At 43.7% G+C, this 19,750-nt stretch overlaps 2 protein-coding genes across 6 annotated transcripts; one reads left to right on the top strand and one right to left on the bottom strand.

The window, feature by feature from the left end:
* Nucleotides 1-1,760: 1,760 nt before the first annotated feature.
* GABARAPL2 (GABA type A receptor associated protein like 2) lies at nucleotides 1,761-10,444 on the bottom strand. Its single transcript, XM_040571071.1, has 4 exons — nucleotides 10,268-10,444; nucleotides 9,875-9,930; nucleotides 4,332-4,504; nucleotides 1,761-2,317 (listed from the first exon to the last, which is right to left on the bottom strand). Exons 1-4 carry the CDS (start codon nucleotides 10,299-10,301, stop codon nucleotides 2,227-2,229), a joined length of 354 nt encoding a protein of 117 aa, XP_040427005.1. The 5' UTR covers nucleotides 10,302-10,444; the 3' UTR covers nucleotides 1,761-2,226.
* Nucleotides 10,445-10,758: 314 nt separating this feature from the next.
* Nucleotides 10,759-15,834, top strand: TMEM231 (transmembrane protein 231). 5 transcript variants are annotated; one of them, XM_040571066.1, is made up of 7 exons: nucleotides 10,759-10,941; nucleotides 11,013-11,182; nucleotides 12,062-12,190; nucleotides 13,455-13,598; nucleotides 14,179-14,260; nucleotides 14,394-14,499; nucleotides 15,392-15,834. In XM_040571066.1, exons 1-7 carry the CDS (start codon nucleotides 10,800-10,802, stop codon nucleotides 15,579-15,581), a joined length of 963 nt encoding a protein of 320 aa, XP_040427000.1. In that variant the 5' UTR covers nucleotides 10,759-10,799; the 3' UTR covers nucleotides 15,582-15,834. The 5 variants fall into 5 exon arrangements, with proteins under 5 accessions (XP_040427000.1, XP_040426999.1, XP_040427001.1 ...); XM_040571065.1 differs by having other exon boundaries at nucleotides 11,013-11,320; XM_040571067.1 differs by lacking the exon at nucleotides 10,759-10,941 and having other exon boundaries at nucleotides 10,949-11,182; nucleotides 12,015-12,190; nucleotides 15,393-15,834.
* Nucleotides 15,835-19,750: the final 3,916 nt, after the last annotated feature.

Below are 19,750 nucleotides of genomic sequence, written 5' to 3'. Positions count from 1 at the left end.
GTACCCGGGCTTCTAAAACCAAACTAGTGAAAAATTGCAGAGAAGTTAAGAGAGTAATTACGTATGTTTTTAGAGGCTTATGAAGGGTATTCTAAAAGTCATGTGAATCGTAACATTGGCAATAAAACCTCATCTTTCCTTGTTTTGGTTAGATATATTTGTGCTAGCATGGAATTAGTTTTCTTGTGCAGTTGTGAGGGCTAAGGTACATTTTCTTATTAACAGCTAGCAAAAAAAATTACTTAATACTGTAGACAAACTGTGACGTTTCAGCTTAAAGGAGACATTTTTTCAGCAGAAAAAGGTATTAAAAATCACAGCTGCAACCACTTAAATCTGAATCAAAATGTTTTAGAGTAAATAAGTAAATAAACATACTAAGTCCATGGAAGGGAGGGACAGAACACATTCTGGAAAGAAACAGGGACAGAATGTTAACTAAGGCACTGCTATACAGTGCAGTACTATTTCAAATAATGAAAGGCACACTGAAATTAACTGTGCATTCTCAGATGCAGTAAGCACGTACAGCACTGGTACTGTGACAAGTCCCAATAATACTGTAGTATCAATGTTTCATAAGCTCCTATCTCTTCAAATGTGGAGTCATTCTGCCAGCACCTCTAAAACCTGTAGTGCTGAACACAATTCCATGCATAAGGTGGCTTCACGGGAATTTTAGCCTAATATGAATTTGATTTAAGCTTAGAAAGTGATAACATTTCCACTGTGTCTGGAAACACTTTAAAAACTAAACTCTTCTACGCCATTTGGCGTGAAAATCAAGTGATACGTTTATTAAGAATCTAAACTGTAATTAGTGATTCCTTGCTGATTCACAAATTCCAGAGCAATGCTACTCTTCCAACCCAGTGTTGTCCTTTCATATCAGAGCATGACCTCCAGTACTATGCACTTATATGTGGTTTTGTTTTTGTTTTTGCAGTCTCGTAGTTCAGAGCCACAGGCTTGCCTCTGCATCTTAAGTAGAGGTAGTCATGTAGCTATGGTAAGCCCATTTGGAAGGAAGTTGAGAGCCTCACAAATAACAGCTTTTTTGGTTTTATGGCAACCTTTCTCTATTTTTGCTGTGCTGTGCCACATGCTTGAGCAGTAGCGCTCATGAAGGCGAGGAACTGATCTTGAACTCTTTATCTTGCATGCAGCATTTCTAAGTCTGGCTGTCTATTTCAAGTGAGTTAAAGCTATTTTTTCACATACTTGGTTCTGTAAATTCCTTACAATACCTACCAAATTTTTGGTTGGAAAATACATGTATATTTATATAACTAACTGTAACACAACTACTGCTGTTTTTTTTAAAGCTGCTTATGCAACTGTTTTAATCTGAACTCCTTACTAGTTATTTCTCTCTTTGCCATAACTCATGGACAAATTATTCCTTCCTGTTCTCCAGCTCTCTGGTTTTCTATTTGTATCATTCCTTCTTCAAGATGCCTTTTCCTTATATGCTATGCTTTCTTCACCTAGGTCCTGCATTCCAAAGCCCATGGTATTTATTCCTCCGCTTATAGCCTGTGCACTGGCCTGGCTTTTCTCCCAATTAGATGTAATAGCGCTGAATCTTTTGGTCTTAAGAACTAACAGATAACTCTGTTTTTTCCTTCTATCATCATCAGCATCCTAAATGCTGAGAAGCAGTACAATGTCTAGTAAATAATGCAAGCAGTTGTATGCTATCTAGTGAATGATACATAACCGTGGCCAAAGTGAAGGTAAAGAAATGACAGCACTGTCTGTTTGTGGTAGGAATTTTTATTGTACTCTGTTAATTGAGAAAGAGGAACATACTTTCTCGATTCAACATGATCAGCATCTTGCTACTGCTTAGGATAACCTAGCAAATCCAGTGTTCCCAATACTAATTTAATGTTTTTATTTTTCATAAATTAACTCCTTAAAACAGAATAAATGTGCATTCTTTTCATGTTTTAGTAGCTCAACTACTTTGCTTTATTATTTAATCAATGCCATTAAATGTATCCCCTAAAGGAGTGAGGCTCTGCGATTCCATAGCCATGAGAAAAAACACACTTTTTTTTATAATTTAACAGTCTAATAAAACAAGACCTATAGATACATTAGGAAATAAATCCAGTTACAAATACATGTATATAGAAGAAACTTATGTGGATGTCAGAACAGAAAATGATCAGCTATTTACAAGATACACAGCAGGATGGTATAGTAGCCAAGACCCACCATTCAGAAACCAAATGTGTTCTCTCCACTGTAGGCAACATATAAGAATCCGTCTTCATCCTTCTCCTTCTCATAAAGTTGTCCCATAGTTAAGCTTGAAGGGGGAAAAATGAAACAGCTTGCTTGGATCACGACAGTTGCAAATGGTAATAGAATCTCACATAAGGATTAATAAAAGCTAAAATTAAGTCTATGTATAAATCAAAACACAAAAAAAGAAAAAAAAGAAAAGCAGTTGACTCCTGAGTTCACAAGATGATCCTGGGCTCCCTGCAGGACACCTAGATTTCTGTTACCTGTGTACCTAACGAGTACATCTATGAAAATGCTTCCTTATTTTTATTAGAAATTATTATTCACTGGATATATTTCAATTTCTGAATTGTATGTTATTGATGCTGTGACTAATAGCAAGATTAAGAGCCTGATAGCATCATCTTTCAATGCAGCTGAACTGAAACCTTGCTGCTTGTGTGAGGAACCTAATTTCTCTCTCCATATGCTGTAGTCTTGAATGTTCAGATGGTCTTAAGCTCACCAAACTTACACCGTTTGGACTGTTTCTCTGAGGTCCAGGTTGTTTGGGGGAGTTAAAGCTTTGTTTTCTGTATTGTTAAAAAGTGATGACTTAAAATAGTGCTATTACTGAAATGTGGGCAATAAATTCCATGTTAGCTAAAAGCTAGTGTTTTTTCAATGGATAAAATTTTGAATGTTTGGACTATTTTTTTTTTTTTAACAGAATAGGCATGTGGCCCTTCACAGTCTAAGTAGTCTCTAGTGGGATGCTTTATTGTGGAAAAACAGTAACAGAGCCAAGCAATTACTTGACCAGTACAATTGTTCCAACCATCTGTGAACCACAGGTGAAACAGGCAGTTGACAACAGTCAGCTGCACAAGTGGTGCTTCTTCAGCTCACCTTTGACTTCCCAAGAGTGTTTGAGAAAAGACTAGTGAACTGGAAGATGCAGACTGAATGTGAGTGATGGGGAAAACAGTCATGGCTTTTTACCCGTAAGAAAGGGATGCCACATGAGAGGAACTGGAGAGAGTTGCAGGCAATACTAGAAATAGAAGGAAATTGGTAAATAGTAGATAAACTTCTGGATGAGGAGAGAAGAATGTCAAGAGTTAGTGGTCTATGCAATAAATTTGTCCTCCAAAAGAAGTAGAGCCATTGATCAATACGATTTTTATCTGTTATCAAAAGTTAATATTTTTCAATTAGCTTGAAGCTTCAGTGCCCTATATTTCCAGCAGAAATGAGAGACCTCATCATTAATGTGAGATTAGACCATGTGCCGTTTCCTCTCTGGTTTGTTACTAGCAGTTGTACAGCACTAAGAAGATGGCACTAATGCATTCCTAAAGCTCCCAGAAGAGAGAAAGTAGAAAAAGGTGGTCTTCGTAGGTCCCTACTGTGTATCATGAATTAAATAATATTTCTAGCTGAGTCTGGACAAGTTACCTGGAAGTACTATTACAGAGGTAAGGGTTAGTAAGAATAACGCTGCATCTAAGCCACATAATGTTACATACTATTCCTTCAAATATTAAAATAGCTTGTATAGTAAGTAGCTGCTTCTGCTATATATTGTTCTGTACGTAGCAGGCAACCATTGAAACTTATTCCAATATGAAAGCAATGTGAAAAACCTTTCTATAGTCATTTTGCAGTTCATGCTTATAAAAAAAAGTGATTAAAAAAGTTACAGTAACTAACATATAACGTCATTTCTTTGTGAAATGACAGTTAATGGTTTTTCAGAATAATTTATGGTGTTGGCTTTTGAGCACTTAAAACGCAAACTTCTTGTTACACTGAGGATTATTTGCCATTGATGTCAGTGTTGTTCCTATGTTCAACCAAAGATATAATGCCAGAGCTTACCCTCTTACCATGAAAGTAATGATAATACATTTTGCAGTCACCTTTCCTTTCAGCTTAGCTTGAGAAGCAAGATGTTTATCATGTGTGAGGGGGGAAAAAGCAATAAGTGAGATTTAAAATGTAAATATGTGCCTTCTAAAAATCACCAAATAAGCCTCAAAAGGAGTTAATGTCCCTCTGATACGGTTCTGAATACCAAGTGAACAGCCTCTTACCTAGACTGTGGGACAGTCTTATCTACAAAGAGGAATATTGCCTTCTCAGAGGGCAGCTGAATCCTCTTCCTGATGATCCACATAAACTGGGCCACAGTGATGTCAGATGGAACTAAGTACTTCCTCTTGTCAATATCAACAATCTGAGATCCTGAGACCTTCTCCACTATGACCTGTAAAACACAAGCATGAAAGTGAGGCTTTTCAGGATAGGTATGAACAGAAGGCTTTGATAAATCACCTGCTCTAACCTAAATCTATCTTCTTTTTATTTTAGAGACATTACCTCTTGTGCTATCACTGCACTGCTTGACAAAGAGTCCTTCCCCAGCTTTCCTGTAGCCACTGGAGGGCCTCTATAGGGTCCCCCCAGAGCCTTCCCTTCTGCAGGCTGAACAACTCCAGCTCCAGCTCTCCCAGCCTGTCTTCACAGGAGAGGTGCTTCAGCCCTCTGATTCAACCTTGTGGCCCTCCTCTGGACTCACATATTCCTTCCTTCCAAATGTATTGGAGTCATGAAAAAATCAACAAGACTGCAGTACTGGTAAATCAGCAATGGCAAGTGATATGGAGGACCCAGGGAACTGCAGGCCTGACCTCGGTGCCAGGAAAGGTGATGGAACAGGTCATCTTGAATGCAATCACACAATGTATGCGGGACCACTGGGGGATCAGGCCCAGTCAGCATGGGTTCATGAAAGGCAAGTCCTGCATGACCAACCTCATCTCCTTCTATGACCAGGTGACCCACCTGGTGGATGAGAGAAAGCCTCTTGACATAGTCTACCTAGACTTCAGCAAGGCCTTTGACACAGTCTCCCACAGTATTCTCCTGGAGAAGCTGGCAGCCTGTGGCTTGGACAGGTACACTCTTTGCTGGGTTTAAAACTGGCTGGATGTCTGGGCCCAGAGAGTGGTGGTGAATGGAGTGGGATCCAGCTGGAGAACGGTCACCAGTGGTGATCCCCTGGGGTCAGTGTTGGGGCCCATCCTCTTTAATATCTTTTTCGATGATTTGGATGAGGGAATTGAGTGCACCCTCAGGAAGTTTGCAGATGACACCAAGTTAAGGGGGAGTGTCGATCTGCCAGAGGGTAGGAAGGCCCTGCAGAGGGACCTGGACAGGATGAGTCAATGGGTAGAGGCCAGTGGGATGAGGTTCAACATGGCTAAGTGCCAGGTCCTGCACTTTGGCCACAACAACCCCATGCAGCACTACAGGCTTGGGGCAGAGTGGCTGGAAAGCTGTGCAGAGGAAAAGGATCTGGGGGCGATGATAGATGCTCGCCTGAACATGAGCTGGCAGTGTGCCCAGGTGGCCAAGAAGGCCAATGACATGCTGGCTGGTATCAGGAATAGTGTAGTCAGCAAGACCAGGGAGGTGATCGTCCCCTTGTATTCAGCTCTGGTGAGGTCGCACCTCGAGTGCTGTGTTCAGTTTTGGGCTCCTCAGTACAAGAAGGACATCGAGGTCCTGGAACGTGTCCAGAGAAGGGCTACAAAGCTGCTGAAGGGTCTGGAACACAAGCCCTATGAGGAGCAGCTGAAGGGACGTGGGATTGTTTAGTTTGGAGAAGAGAAGGCTCAGGGGAGACCTTACTGCTCTCTACAACTGCCTGAAAGGAAGGTTTAGGGAGCTGGGGGTCAGCCTCTTCTCACGGGTAACTAGCGATAGGACTAGAGGGAATGGCCTCAGGTTGCACCAGGGGAGGTTTAGGTTGGAAATTCAGAGACATTTCTTCTCAGAAGGCGTAGTCAGGCATTGGAATGGGTTGTCCAGGGAAGTGGTGGCGTCACTGTCCCTGAGGGTGTTCAAGGGAAGGTTGGACCTGGCATTTAGGGACATGGGTTAGTGGGTGATATTGGTAGTAGGGTGATGGTTTCGACCAGATGATCTTGAAAGTCTCTTCCAACCTTAATGATTCTATGATTGTGAAGTCCACTCGCGCCCTTTGTACACACACTGCTTATTTTGTCTTTGTCACTATCTCATACACAGAAAGTGGCAATCATTGATTGAAATTTTGTGTTACGCAGAACTGTAGTCTGCAAGGAGCATGCCCTATTCTCATTTAAAATGTTATATGATCAAATAGTAATCCGCAAACCAAGAAGTACAGGTTTAATACACACACACCACTTCTACCCATCAAACGTAACTGTCTCCTCTGAACAAAGCCCCAAGTCATTCCTAACACATGACAGAACTGATTGCCTTGATATGGAGCGTAGCAAAAGGGAAAAAAAAATTCATCAACACTAAAGCAAAAAAAAAAAAAATCAGTTCTAAGGTAAGAGGGAGGACCACCAGCCTAGTTTAGAATCTAACATCTTCCGTTTCACCTGCTGTACACAATCCTGAGATGCCAAAATGTCTCTTAGGCTTCCATGTAAAGCATTACAGTATTCACTATTTTTTAAGTCTTTTGTATTCATCTGTGCAGTGTACTGCACCATCACAGACTATGTACCAATATCATCACACATGTACCAGGATCTCAGAAACTGTCATGCTAAGTAGAGGAGCAGCCATACTGTAGGTAACTTAGTGCAGAGCTGAAGAGACCATGTTATATCTGAATATAGTCAAAATTCTGATAGAGTTGCAGTGTAAATTGTATAATGTAAGGTTCCAGTTTGCCATAGATCCCATGTTCTTTCTTTTTTTTTTTTAAGTGTTTTGCTGCACGGCTTTTGAATTGACATCCATTCTGTCTGGGTTTGCATAATTAATCTGGCAATGATTATTCATCTCCCACAGTTAGGCACTAGGCATTTTAGCCAGGCTGTATGATGAGCCTAGGCAGAGAAAGGAAGCATGCCTGCAGCACGCCCTGGAGTACCAGTTAGTCTGCCAGTGAAGCCAGTTGAGTGCTCCACCAAATTAGCAGAAATGTGCTGTGATGCGATCTTGTCTGTATGCCTCTGACACACCAAACTTAAACTGAGAGATGATCCAGCAGTATATGTTATGTATGGTATTATCAACAATACGATTACAGCATCAGTTGGATGAAGTTACAGGATGACAGGGAAGCCATACTAATGAAATGTTGGTTTTAGCTATATATGAGTATGTGTATGAGTTATATATGAATAAGAGCCAGATGGGATACATAGACTGGGGGGGGGTGGATAAAAATCACAACCCATGCTTATACTGCCAAGTCGCAGGAACTTGGCTTTTCTCTACCTACACCAGGAGAGAACAGAACAGAAAGCAGATAGGGAACCAAACAGAGATGCCTAGATAAGATGGTGTTTACAGCATTAACAGGCTTTTGTTTGACACTTGGAATAAAAGATGCCTATGTTAATCACCATTTTAGAATGTCTGCAGACTCAGGTTTGCAGTAACATACTGATTTTTTTCACTGGACAGCAGAAAAAAAAGTTTTATTCTGAATATGCATAACTGCACTTTAAAACATACAGTTTGTTCTACCTTACTATTGTTGCCTCACTGATGCTATTCTCTTGTGTTACACTGAACTGACATTAAACTATCTTACTTCATATGTTAGGAAGTTAAGAAATTGACCACAGGAAGGCAAGACAGCAAGGTCACAAACAAAGCAAAAAGCAACATATATGGGAGGAAGGAGAATTAAGTATAACTTGTGGAAAGGACCTGATGTTCGTTGCTCCACACAGGCTAGGCCTTGAATGAAAAATGCAGTATGTGGGGAAACAGGGCTGACAAGAGGTTGCTGTGTCTCTGTTGCTTAGCTCTGCATTCCTTATTGCTACAGCATACAGGTAAGGCTCGAGTAAATTTACAAAATACACTATGATCTGGGGAGGGTTCTTTTATTTGGTGCTGCCTACAGAAACAGGATGGTACAGTTAAGTGGCCCTTGCAATTTAGTACGTGGGAAGTGTAAAGAGGACCAAGAACAGACTGAAGGGAACATTCAAGCTTTACCATCTCATACTTTAAAAAAGAGATTGTAATAATCTACCAAGCATTTTAGCTTTACAATGCAGAAACTGTCATAATTGGAAGTCAAGGCTATTGGTGAACTGCTTCTAGTAAAACATGCAGATACCTCTAACCCTTGGATCATGTGATACCCAGGCAAATTTAAAATAGCAGTGCTTAGGAAGCATGAGTGTCTTTTCAAGTCCCATTTTATTTCTAAAGGGTCCAGGCTAGGACAGGGGCTGTTCATATGTTATCTCAATACATCTTAAGATGTTTGAGCCACTGAAATATCTATAAATCCATGGAGCCAGAGACAGCAGCTGAGAACTGCTCTGAAGGTCAGAACCCTCTGACCTACATCATTCTGGATGCAGACTACAGCCTGGAAAGAAGAAAACATGCATTAAGTCTAAAAAACACTTTTGATTACTAAACGCAAAAAAATGTATATTTGATACCAACTACTTTGTAAAAGTTAGGTGTCTCAATCTGAAACATCAAGCAGAATTTTTTATTTGCCCAGACAAAGCATCACAATGGACTTTGAGATTTAACTCCTGTATCTATTTACACATTGCTATCCATTCCTGATAAAGTATCATGTAATTCTGACTCATACTATGAGTTCCAATGTCTCTCTTTTTCCTCAAGGGTCATGAAAGATATCCTGGAAATGTGCAAAAGTATACCTGTGAAGATCTATGGTTATTAGCATGCTACAGTCTATATTAGGTAGGTGGCCAAGCAGAAAATAGCAAGGATTGGATGAGCTTGCCAGACTACAACTGGAGAAGATGCTGTGACTAGGTTTGATTCAGAAACAGAGAAAGGCAAAATGGTTAGAGGTTCTCTGGTCTGTGCTGTCCACTGGCTAAGTTACTTACCTAGAGGTCAGATAGGAATGTCACTAATTGGCATGTAATCAGATGGAATGCGGAAACTTTACTCACAAGTATATTGGTTGAGAATGTGAATGTGTTGCTAGCTGTTACACAAGAGCATGAAGTATGGTCATTTTACTGACTGAAATGTGATAAAAGGGATTACAGAGTGAAGAAAAGTCATTTGCTATTTAGCAGGCAGCAAGTATTAATGCAGAAAGGAGCAGTCACCACTTGCAATGGCTCTTCAAACAATAGAGTTTACATGAGGTGGGTTCAAGATCAGATTGCTTACAGGCAGATATTAAATAAGGGGAAAATTACCAAACTCATCTAGCTATGATGGATGACTGTCAAGGTGTAATGAAGTTATTCTCTCTCTCTGGCACAGAATAAAATCTTCAAGAGACTGAAAGCATAGGGTCTTTGCTAGGAATATAATTGCTATTAGAAGAAACCAGGACACTCATAAACCACAGACACGTGTGGTGAGCATTCAGAAAGTCAGGCACTGTTGCTTACTTGAGAATACGTATAGGGGTAGAGGAGGGAACGCTGGATTAGTTAGATGTGTTTGGAGCCTCTTTAAAACATCTATGTCACAAAATGGAAGATGAATACATGAAAGATGAATTTACATAGTAGGATCTGGTCAAAGAAGAGAGGGCAGGATGGGATATCCGAAGATATCCATCTTTGCCTCTAAGTACTGGAATGAAGATGGCTTGGTTACTCACCGGGACACGGTCAGGGTATTTGGCTCGGATTTTTGCTGACTCGACACATCTGTGCTCTGTGAACAAAACTCGTAATTAGTCATTGGGATAGAAACAGTATCTATCACCGGTGTCCTAGGCACAGCCAGCAGCCCTGCAGACGCGGGAGCCGGTGGGAGCCGCGGCCGTCCTGCCTGCCTGCGACGAGAGCCCAGCTACTCGGGGAGGCCGTCCCCGATTACCGCGCCAGCCTTCGGCGAGGGCCGCAGGGAGCTGTCCGCCCAGAGCCGCGACGACCGGCTCGGGGGCTGCCCGGGGCGTACCGAGTCGGGAGGCCCGGGGCAGATGGCGACGTAGGAGACGGGGCGGCGCAGGGCCGCCGGCGGGCAGCACCTGGCCCGGGCCCGCCCTTACCCAGCGCGTGGTCCTCCTTGAACATCCACTTCATGGCGCGGGCCGGGCAGGAAGCGGAGCCGGCGGCGGCGAGGCCCGAGTGCGGGCGGGCAGGGACTCGTGCCGGGCGGCGGGGCCTGTCGCTGTCACGGTCCCTGTCACAACAACAACAGCCGCGGCTCGGCAGGCGGGACTTCCGGTCAGTTTCCTAGCAACCGCCCGAAACGCAGCTCTTCCGGCCCAGCGCTGGGGGCCGGAGCGGTCGGACCGCTGAGTTTTGCGGCGGGTGCGAGGCCGCGCCTGGCCCCGCCGAGGCGCTCCCGGGGCGCTGGAGGTCGCGTCCCGGGTCCCGGTGCCGTGGCAAGCGCCCTCGCCTGCGTCCCGCTCCCGTTGCCGGCCGGAACGAGCCGTCCCGGAGCGCGCGAGCCCAACGCTCATTGGCTGCTGCGCCCGTTGCTCCTCGGCGCCCCGGCGCGCTGATAGGCGCGGCGTCCCGTCAGTCCGGCGCCTCGCCGTCGCCGCGGTGAGGTCGAGGGCTGCGGGCGGGCGCCCGATGGCGGGCGTGGAGCTCTTCTCGCACCCCGCGCTCCACACTCGGTACCGGGCCGGGCTCTGCTCCGCCGCTGCGCTGGCGCTGCTGCTCATCGCCGTGCTCACCTACGTGCCGCCGCTGCTGGTGGCCTACCGCAGCCACGGTGAGCGCCGCTCGGCCCCGTGCGGCCCGGCCCCGCCCGGCGCTGAGGCCCCGCGCTGTGTCTGCCCGCAGGTTTCTGGCTGAAGCAGAGCGCGTACCGTGAGCAGCCCACCGTGCGGTTCCGGTACGAGGTGCTTTTCGTGGCAACTACCGGGCCCGGCCCGGGCAGTTTCTTGGCGTGGAGCACGTTCCCAGCGTTCAACCGGCTCCAGGAGGACAGACTGCGAGTCCCGCTTCTGTCGGTAGGCGTACCGGGCGGTGCTGGCGGGGACGCGGGTCGCGTTGGTGGTGCCCGTGAGCGAGCGGCCGGGTGCGCACCGCTGCCTTCGAGGAGCAGCAGCCTCGTGCTCGCGCCTCATGGCACGACTCTCTCGGGACAGGTAGTTTTTAATCAGCTCTTTTTTTCTTTACTTTTTTTTTCTTCTTTTTTCCTCTTTTTTTTTTTTCCTTTTTTCCTCCTTGTATGATTTATTGCGCTCAGAAGCTTGCAGGGGTTCGCAGGTAACCCCTGGTTTTGAATCCTGGTATGTGCTTTCAAAAGCCTGAAGTCTCTCCTCTGCAACCAATTGTTCCGTCTGGGACTCAACAGGAGCAGTTACTTATCTGTAAAAGCTCTGTTATGCCTCCCTGTTACGTTCGCAGATGGCTGAAGAACTGGGCATTTGTGGCATAGAAGCATAGCAAGTCTTGGCTCCCAACCAGGGATTGTACAAGGCATACAGAAGCCAATAAGAAGCAGGCTGCAAGGGCAGAAGGCAGAAGTCGTGCATTCACACAGGATGTGGCAGAAAATCCATCATTATGCATACCAATGCCAGTATACAGGGAAGATTGCTAGAACGGCATAGGGCAGAAGAGTTCTTATAGAGCCTGATGAACTTTCCCTCCCTGTGGAGCACCTGGGGCATAGTGTTACAAACAAAATTTAGGTTTCTTGCTTGTCTCTAGTCTCGTGTCTTTAAAGTAGCTTTTTACTGTTTTTTCGATGTGGTTCATTTGATTCCTTTTTATGTGTATGTTGCAGTTGTGGAGATTTCCTGGATAATAACTATTTTTTGTATTTCTTTTTAACAGGAACTTCTTAAGCAAACAAGCAAAACCATTCTTACTGCTTCTTTTAGACTAGGGAAGAAGACAAAAATCAAGATGGCAAAATGGATCAGTTGCATTTTAAATTGGAGCTTCCGCTACAACCTACCGAGCATGTAGTTGGTGTTCAGCTGATTCTAATCTTTTCCTACCAGCTCTATGTGAGCATTTCTCATTTTATTCATTGTGACATATAGGCCCAATATAATATTCCAGCAGTGGTTATGCAAAGGAAGAAAGAATCTTTATGCATTTGAAATTCCTATTCAAAAGATTTATTTTGCTAACATACTTGATTTCCTTCTCTACTGGGTCATTCCTAGTTTTGGTTTGTTCCATTAGTATGGTGGTTGGTGTGTGTTTTGTGGTTGTTTTTTGTTTGTTTTTGAAGCTGTACATCCTATTGGGTTATAGTGCAGCATAGAGGATAGATGCACAGTAGTAGAGGTTGGAGGGACAGGCTGCTGCAGGATCCTGAAACGCCATAGGTTTTGTTTGTTTAAGAGCTTTTGAAGCAATGATAATCATCTGTCAGGATCATCTGTACCTCATAGCTGTGAGGGGACAAGAAGGTGTCTCAGGGAGACAAGAACGCTTCTGCTGCCATTGTCTCTCTCAGGTGGTAGTGTGATTAATAGCTAGAAGAGTGGATAAAACACGGCTGCACAGAGAAGCCATGGACGCATCTGAAAGAAGCAATAATATATAGCATAGAGTTTGATATAGCCAAACAGATGAGGACGTTTTACTAGAGAGATTAGGTTTAGCTTGTCTGAGAGACTCTTGCTGGCTGCAGGTGGACAAGTTTAGCAAGAACAGCTGAGTTAAAGAAAAAAAAAATCTTAAACCTCTGAGTTGCAGAGTAAAAGCCTTTACAGTCCTAAATTAATGTGCTGAAGCATTAGGTTCGTCATTAATATCGCATGGAAAGTTCCAGTAGTCACAATGCCTTTGTTTTACAGTAAATGTGAAAATTTTCCTTCAGATTGAGTGGCTGATGAGGGCAGAGGAACTTCCTTATCTAGCCCTTATTGCAGGGTATTGGTTTTGAAGTCTGAATATTTTAAAGTTTACCTGCAATGAATGTGTTTAATTATCTTGCTGCTTTTAACATGTTATGGAAAGTCTTTTTTTTTTTTTTTTTTTTTTTCATTAGCCACAAACTGTTGGACTTTGCTGAATTATGTATGGAACTTTATAAATCAATCAAAGTTAGTTAATCAAGAACTATGCTAGTTCACTTACAAAAACTTATTAATATTTCTCATTTGGTCCTCCCTTCTTTAGAATAATGTGATGATTTGAAACTTGGGCATCAATAAAATAAAATCTATGCAGAAAATTTATAGATACAAAGAGGTAGAAAACTGTTTGTGGTTGTGTTTGCTTTTCCTGATTTTTCTTTTCTCATGTTCACTGTTTCAGAGAATGTCAACACTTGTGATGCAGAGCATGGCTTTTCTTCAGTTTTTTTCTCCTGTACCAGGGTCTCAGCTCTATATGAATGGAGACCTGAAACTGAACCAGAGGCAATTACTTAACCACTGTGGACTGGATACCAGATACAATGTGAGGACTTTATTATTATTATTTTTACTTTTTTTTTTTTCTCTTGTCCATTAATTTCCTCCCTTTCTAGCACCACAGGTGACACTCTAGTTATTCATACCCGAGGGACCCAAGGAAATGGCTTGAAGCTGCAATGGGGGGGCAGTTCAGGCTGGGTATCAGGAAAAGGTTCTTTACTGAGAGGGTGGTCGGGCACGGGAACAGGCTCCCCAGGGGAGGTGCAACAGCACCAAGCCTGCCTCAGATCAAGAAGCATTTGGACAATGCTCAGACACTTGATCTGATTTTTTGGGTGGTCCTCTGGGGACTTGTTGGACTTGAGTTGGACTCGATGATCCTTGTGGATCCCTTCCAACTCGGGATATTCTATGATTCTACGTTTGCACAGAGTGGACCGTAGAACTTCTGAACTCTTGTTTATTTGTAAGGCTGAAGGGTAGAAGAGGTTCTTCTGCCAAGATGTTTAGTCTGACATCTATGTGCTTTCCTTTCAAGACATGGTTACTTTGCTTAACAAACTCGGTAGAATTACTTTCTTAAAGAGTGGACAAATAATGCAAATATCTCCTTGTGGCAACAGGTGTCTGTGGTCAATGGCACAAGTCCTTTTGCAGCTGACTATGATCTAACAAACATCATTGCAGCATATCGAGATAGAAATGGTAAGCCTGACTGTACAGCTGCTAAGTGCAGCACAGCAGTAGTTAGCATATTGGTAGCTGCTCTTTGAGGATTTAAATTCTGTATTAGGACTGAAAACCCCATAAACTTGGATGTTTTCTTTCCCCATTTTAGTGACAACAGTTTTTTCAGATCCCAACCCTGTTTGGATGACTGGAAGAGCAGCAGATACACCATTCATCATTAATGCTACAATTCGTTACCCAGAGGAAGTTATCCTATATCCTTAGAAAACTGCATTAACTGAAACATAATTGGATAGCATTATTCGAGCCTTCATATACAGGCCAAATGAACACTGCTTTCTCTCTCAACTTCTTGCTAAACTTTTCCTTTGTTTGCTAAGCATATGCTGTAGTTTCAGAGTTAGCTGAATACCTGTTTGCCCATAACTCCATGTGTGCACCCTCCAGATGGTTCTGCTTACGTAACTACTTTCTCTCTTTACTGGGAGGAACCTCTGCTGCTTTTCACCCTTACTAAAATGACCATTTAAGGTGGTTTCTGAGCAATTCATAGTGAATTTTGTCAGTAAGCCTTGCTTTGGTCCTGCAGTCCCACTTTGTTGTGGATACAGAAGAGAAGTAACGTTTGCTACTGGCAAAGCATGATATTACATTTTCTGACCTAAAGCAAAGCAGAAATCTGTATACAAGGTAGGTTTAGCAAACAATAACCCCTGAAGTGGATGTGGCAAATCTGTTATATATGCAGACAGACCTGAAAACGTTTTGCTACAAAAGAATGATTTATGTTCTTTACTCAGTTTCTCAGACAAGAGCTGGCCTGTGTTTTGAAGAAAATGTATGTAGCATATCTCTCACAAGGTTTATTTACCTGCCTGAGTATTACCAATATCTACTTTCTGGTGAAGCAGGGACAAAATAGACTCTTTCCACAGAATTGATTTGAACATCTTCCAGGATAGGTATTCTGTACAGTGTTTCTGTGGTAAAATGCTTTTTGAGATTTCTGTGACTCAGCGGCTTTGCAGTTGCCACACAAACTGATGTCTAACCAATTTGGTGCTTTTCTACCTCTGATTCTATTGTTTAGTTACTGCAGTGGTTGTATCAGAAGCTTCTTCATTAACACTCCTTGACTCTCTTTAAATATCAGCCAGGATTTTGGGAAATTATTAAATTTGCCTGGATCCAGTATGTCAGCATTCTCCTTATCTTTCTCTGGGTCTTTGGTTGGATTAAAATGTTTGTGTTCCAGAATCAGGTGTTCACTACAACTCCAATATCACCAGTTCTGCCATTGTCTCCAGTGTTGTCCTACAAGCAGCATCAGTCCTGAGGAAATGCCTGGGAAAACTTTAAAGAAACCCAGTTCAAAAATAAGTACCTGCTTTTATTATCTGTACACACTTTTTACTTTGAAAGATAGAACTTGGTATGTATGTTCTGAGTACGTTCCCTTTTTGCTATATGTTTCTATGACATTATGTAATTTTTCCTTTTTAAAATGTTCATTCATGCATTTCTGTGGGAACATTGCTCTGGGACTGAAATGTTTAATTTTGGACAGTTAAACAAAACCCCATAAAACAGGTGGTTCTTCATTTTTGATGAGATTATATGGCTATAGGGGGAGAGTACAAGAAAAAATATACCTGCATGTGGATCTATAACAACTAGTAGTGAGACTTCTTCCTGAAGCTCCTTTTCTTGGAAGGCTGGCTGTAAGGACTATTCCTTTGGCTTGCTAAGCAGCAGTAAATAAAAATTCCACTGCAGTCCAACACCATCCTACTGTACAGAACTACTGTGTATGCACGTGTCAGAGAGCAATCTAAACCTCGTTCACTGAGGACGGATTCAGAGGCATGCTAAAATCACTTTGCTTTCTGGAAGTGTCTCATTAAGAGAAAAAATAAGTAGTGGGTTGAAAGTCTGTCACATAGATAAAAGCGGGAACGTAAATGTTTGGAGGGCCGAGTATTAAGAGCGTGCCTCAGGAGCGTTTTCAGGGGCGATGCCAGATTGAAAACTCCACCGCGCTCGTTTAAGGAGCCCTGCGGCGGGCGGCGCCACCCGGCCCCCCTGCAGGGCTCGCGCCAGGCCGCTAACGGCACCGCGGCTGGGCTGCGGGCGTCGAACGCGGCGGGCCCGGGCCCTTCGAGAGCGCCGTGGGGGGGGGGGGCGGGCACAGGGCCCAGGCTGGCGGCGGGGCAGCGGAGAGGCTCCGGTGAGGCCCCCCGCCCCCTGCGAGCGGACGGCTACAGGCGGCTCCTCGCCGCCTCCGGGCAGCGGGGGCGGGCCCGGCCTGCTGCCCCCTGCCGCGCCGGTCCCGCTTGGGCGGCCGGGGGCGGGGCGGGGCGGGCGGCCCCTGTCAGGCGGGTCCCTGCCCGGGGATGCTCCAGCGCGGGGCGGATCGACGCCTTCCCGGGCTCCTCCCGCTGCCGCGGCGCCTTGGCCACGTCTGAAAGCGGCCCATTGTCTCCGTGGGGAGCGCGGATCCTCGCGGTGCCGGGAGGCGGCGGGGAGGTACGGCGGGGGCGGCGGGCGTCTCGCAGGGCCCCTGCCGCGGCCGGCGAGCCGGGCGGGCGTGGGGTCCGCGGCGAGGACGGGCCTTTCCTCGCCGTCCGACGGCAGCGCCCGCGGTCCGGCGAAGCGGAGCGCTCTCTTTCAGCCGCTCGCGCGCGCCGGTGACTTGGCGGCGGGGCTCCGCGCGGTGCCGCGGTGCGGTCGGTTGTGGTCAAGGGAACGCTGCTGAAAATGCGCCTTTTTTTTTTTTTTCTTCCTGTCTTTTCCTTCCCTAGAGAATATGGCTGATCCGAGTTAAGGTGTTTTTGCTGGAATTAGACGGTTAAATCAGGTGCTGTAGAGAGCATTTCCTGCCGTTCCGGGAAGTCCCTTCCCTCTTTTTTGCAGTGTCTAGCCTCTGTTTGTAGGTGAAAGCGGCGTGTAGGACGAACGACCTTGTCATAGTTTCTTACCTGTAACGGTTGTTTCCATGGGGCTCTGCGCAGCGCGCCTCCGCCCTCACATCCCCGGCCGCTCTGGGCCGCTGCCGCCCTGGTGCTGGCAAAGCCCGCGGCAGGGGAACGTTCGGTCACCGCAGGTGTCCCCACGGCCCCAGTTTTGCCATCCTTAGAAACAGTCAACGCAGATCGGACGACACGAGGTCTGCTCAGTTGCAGTCTGTTTTCTAGTAGCTGAAAACACCTTGTGATCCTCAGCATGGAAAAAATAGGTGTTGTAGGGCTATGCCTCGACACTGCTGTTTGTTCGAGGTGTACAACTTTATCTAACTCCAAACTGTTTTGGCCAAAAAAAAAGAATTAAAAAAAACTCAAATCCCGATACCTTTTTTATATATATATATATATATATATATATATATATATATATATAAAACTTTTATGGTCATATCATGAAATCTGTGGTATGTTTCATTACATTATGAAGTGTTGAAGCCTGATGGTTACCTGGGAGTGACTCCTGCATGTCTTTTACCGCTAAATTGTAAAAGAAACGCTGTTTTCGAAAGCAGAAATAGCACTATCAGCTAAAATGCTAGGACGTCAGAACTTAAAACATCTGATTATGGTACCTTTACTGTAGTTTAATTATTTCTGTTGTTGTACTTTCACCGTTAGGTTAAAATAATTAAGCAGGCAGCCCATTCAATGATTTAGCAATCAACAACTATTGGAAAGACTTTTAACTCTTTTTGAAGTACTGGTGGTTATAGAAGGCACCCTCTAAGCTTTTAAAATTATTATTATTTGTTATTTTTTACCACACATTGTTGACAACGCAGCAAGCTTTTGTCTTGTGAAGATGTTCCATTTCCAGTTGTGGAATACCATTGTTAAGCAATGTTTTGTCAGCCGTGTGATTTATAGGAAGAATTACTGTAATATTGTGCATTGTTCTCAGATCTGTTTTGTAATGTTCATGCATTTTCACTGTTTTGAGCAGCAAAATTGTTTCTAATGTAAGCTCACAGAAGCAATTCTCGTGGTGGTGATTTTGGTTTGTTTTGTTTTCTCTTATACATATTGGTGTAATGCCTTATATCTGAAGTATGTAGTGAGTAAACACCTTCATAAAATATAGACCTCCAAGTGATCTTTGCTCTGTTTATCAAGCCGTGCACAAACATTTTCCTATTAATTCTGTAAAATGCATGACACTTACCAATATGGTCGTTTTCACAGTCAGTACTGAGGTGTACCTTGGTTAATTATAAGTACATAAATCTTACGTACATTCAACTCTAAATGGTTGGTCTGAAAGTCAGTATTTAGTGTATGACAATCATATTGGACAAAATAATTTTCAGCTAGTAAAAGCTTAAGGATATAATACATCATTGGATATTCATTCAAATTTGTATTTTTGCATTTTGTGGAAGTTAATTTCTTTGTAATCTATAAAGACTTTGGCTTTAAAAAATACTTCAAAAATATAAGCTGTTTTAAAAGAAAGTGTGCTTAAAATGTTCTTAGACACAAAATGGCTGGGGAAGACTTTGGCAAAGGCAGCTAAGATTCAGTTGCTCAGAACTCATTTTGTGGGAGCAGGTACTTGTAATTCTTCCCTCAGTTGTTTTCAGTTCTTTGCTTTATTCTAGTCCAAATTTTCAGTCTTCCTGCAACAAACCCAGATCTTTTTTGTTCCGAGGGAGTCTCTCATGCCAGCCTTTTGCCCCAGGCTCAGAGAGCCCATATGCGCTGCTCTCTTTCTGTCTTTAGTATAATATAATAGGAGGATTTTTTTTTTTTAACTCTAAAGTTAATTTTTGTTAATTTTCAGGCTGAATTCTGTACCGAAAGGAAGTTCACTCAACAGTAATGCTGTTCTCAGACCTGCAAAGATGTTTGCTTGATTACAATATTACTTGTCTCATGTGACAAATCCCTCATGTGATGTCCCTAAAAGCATGAGTTAAATGATCATCCTCTGCACAAATTATTTCTTCCCTTCTCCATATTTTGGTACCATTTTAGGTCTGAAAAGTGTTCTGTTAATACCATTGTAACTGTTATTAAAATAATTTATGCTTAGCAGCATCTTTATGTATAAAAGCGTATATTGTGATACCAACTATTGTGATACTTCAGACTTTGCAGAGACATGAAAGGTGTGAGGCAACTTGATGTTCTTATCAATCAGATTTTCTTGCAGCACCATTCCCACTTTTGTTCATTCTGGTCTCATGAGCGAATGAGAAGGTGCTTGCTAGAGGATCTGGTCACTGAGAAGGCATCTGAAGTGGCAGTAATGGATAGGGAGTCCGGCTGCTGTTGTGCTCCCTTTCTGCCCGTGGTTCATATTCATCCTGGACATAGTCCTGGGCAACCTGTTCCGAGTGTCCTTGTTTGAGCAGGAGTTGGACCAGAAGACCTCCCGAAGTCCCTTCCAACCCCAATCATTCAGTGACACTGTGAGACTAACCAGGGTCCTTTAATCACTGTTTTGACATGGCAAAAGAATTGCAGTAGCTTGATGAAAACC

This window comes from Cygnus olor, chromosome 12 (genome assembly GCF_009769625.2).
Source record: "Cygnus olor isolate bCygOlo1 chromosome 12, bCygOlo1.pri.v2, whole genome shotgun sequence".
Taxonomy (NCBI): domain Eukaryota; kingdom Metazoa; phylum Chordata; class Aves; order Anseriformes; family Anatidae; genus Cygnus; species Cygnus olor.
The sequence above is the reverse complement of the archived record's forward strand: the minus strand, read 5'-3'. Positions and strand labels throughout refer to the sequence as shown.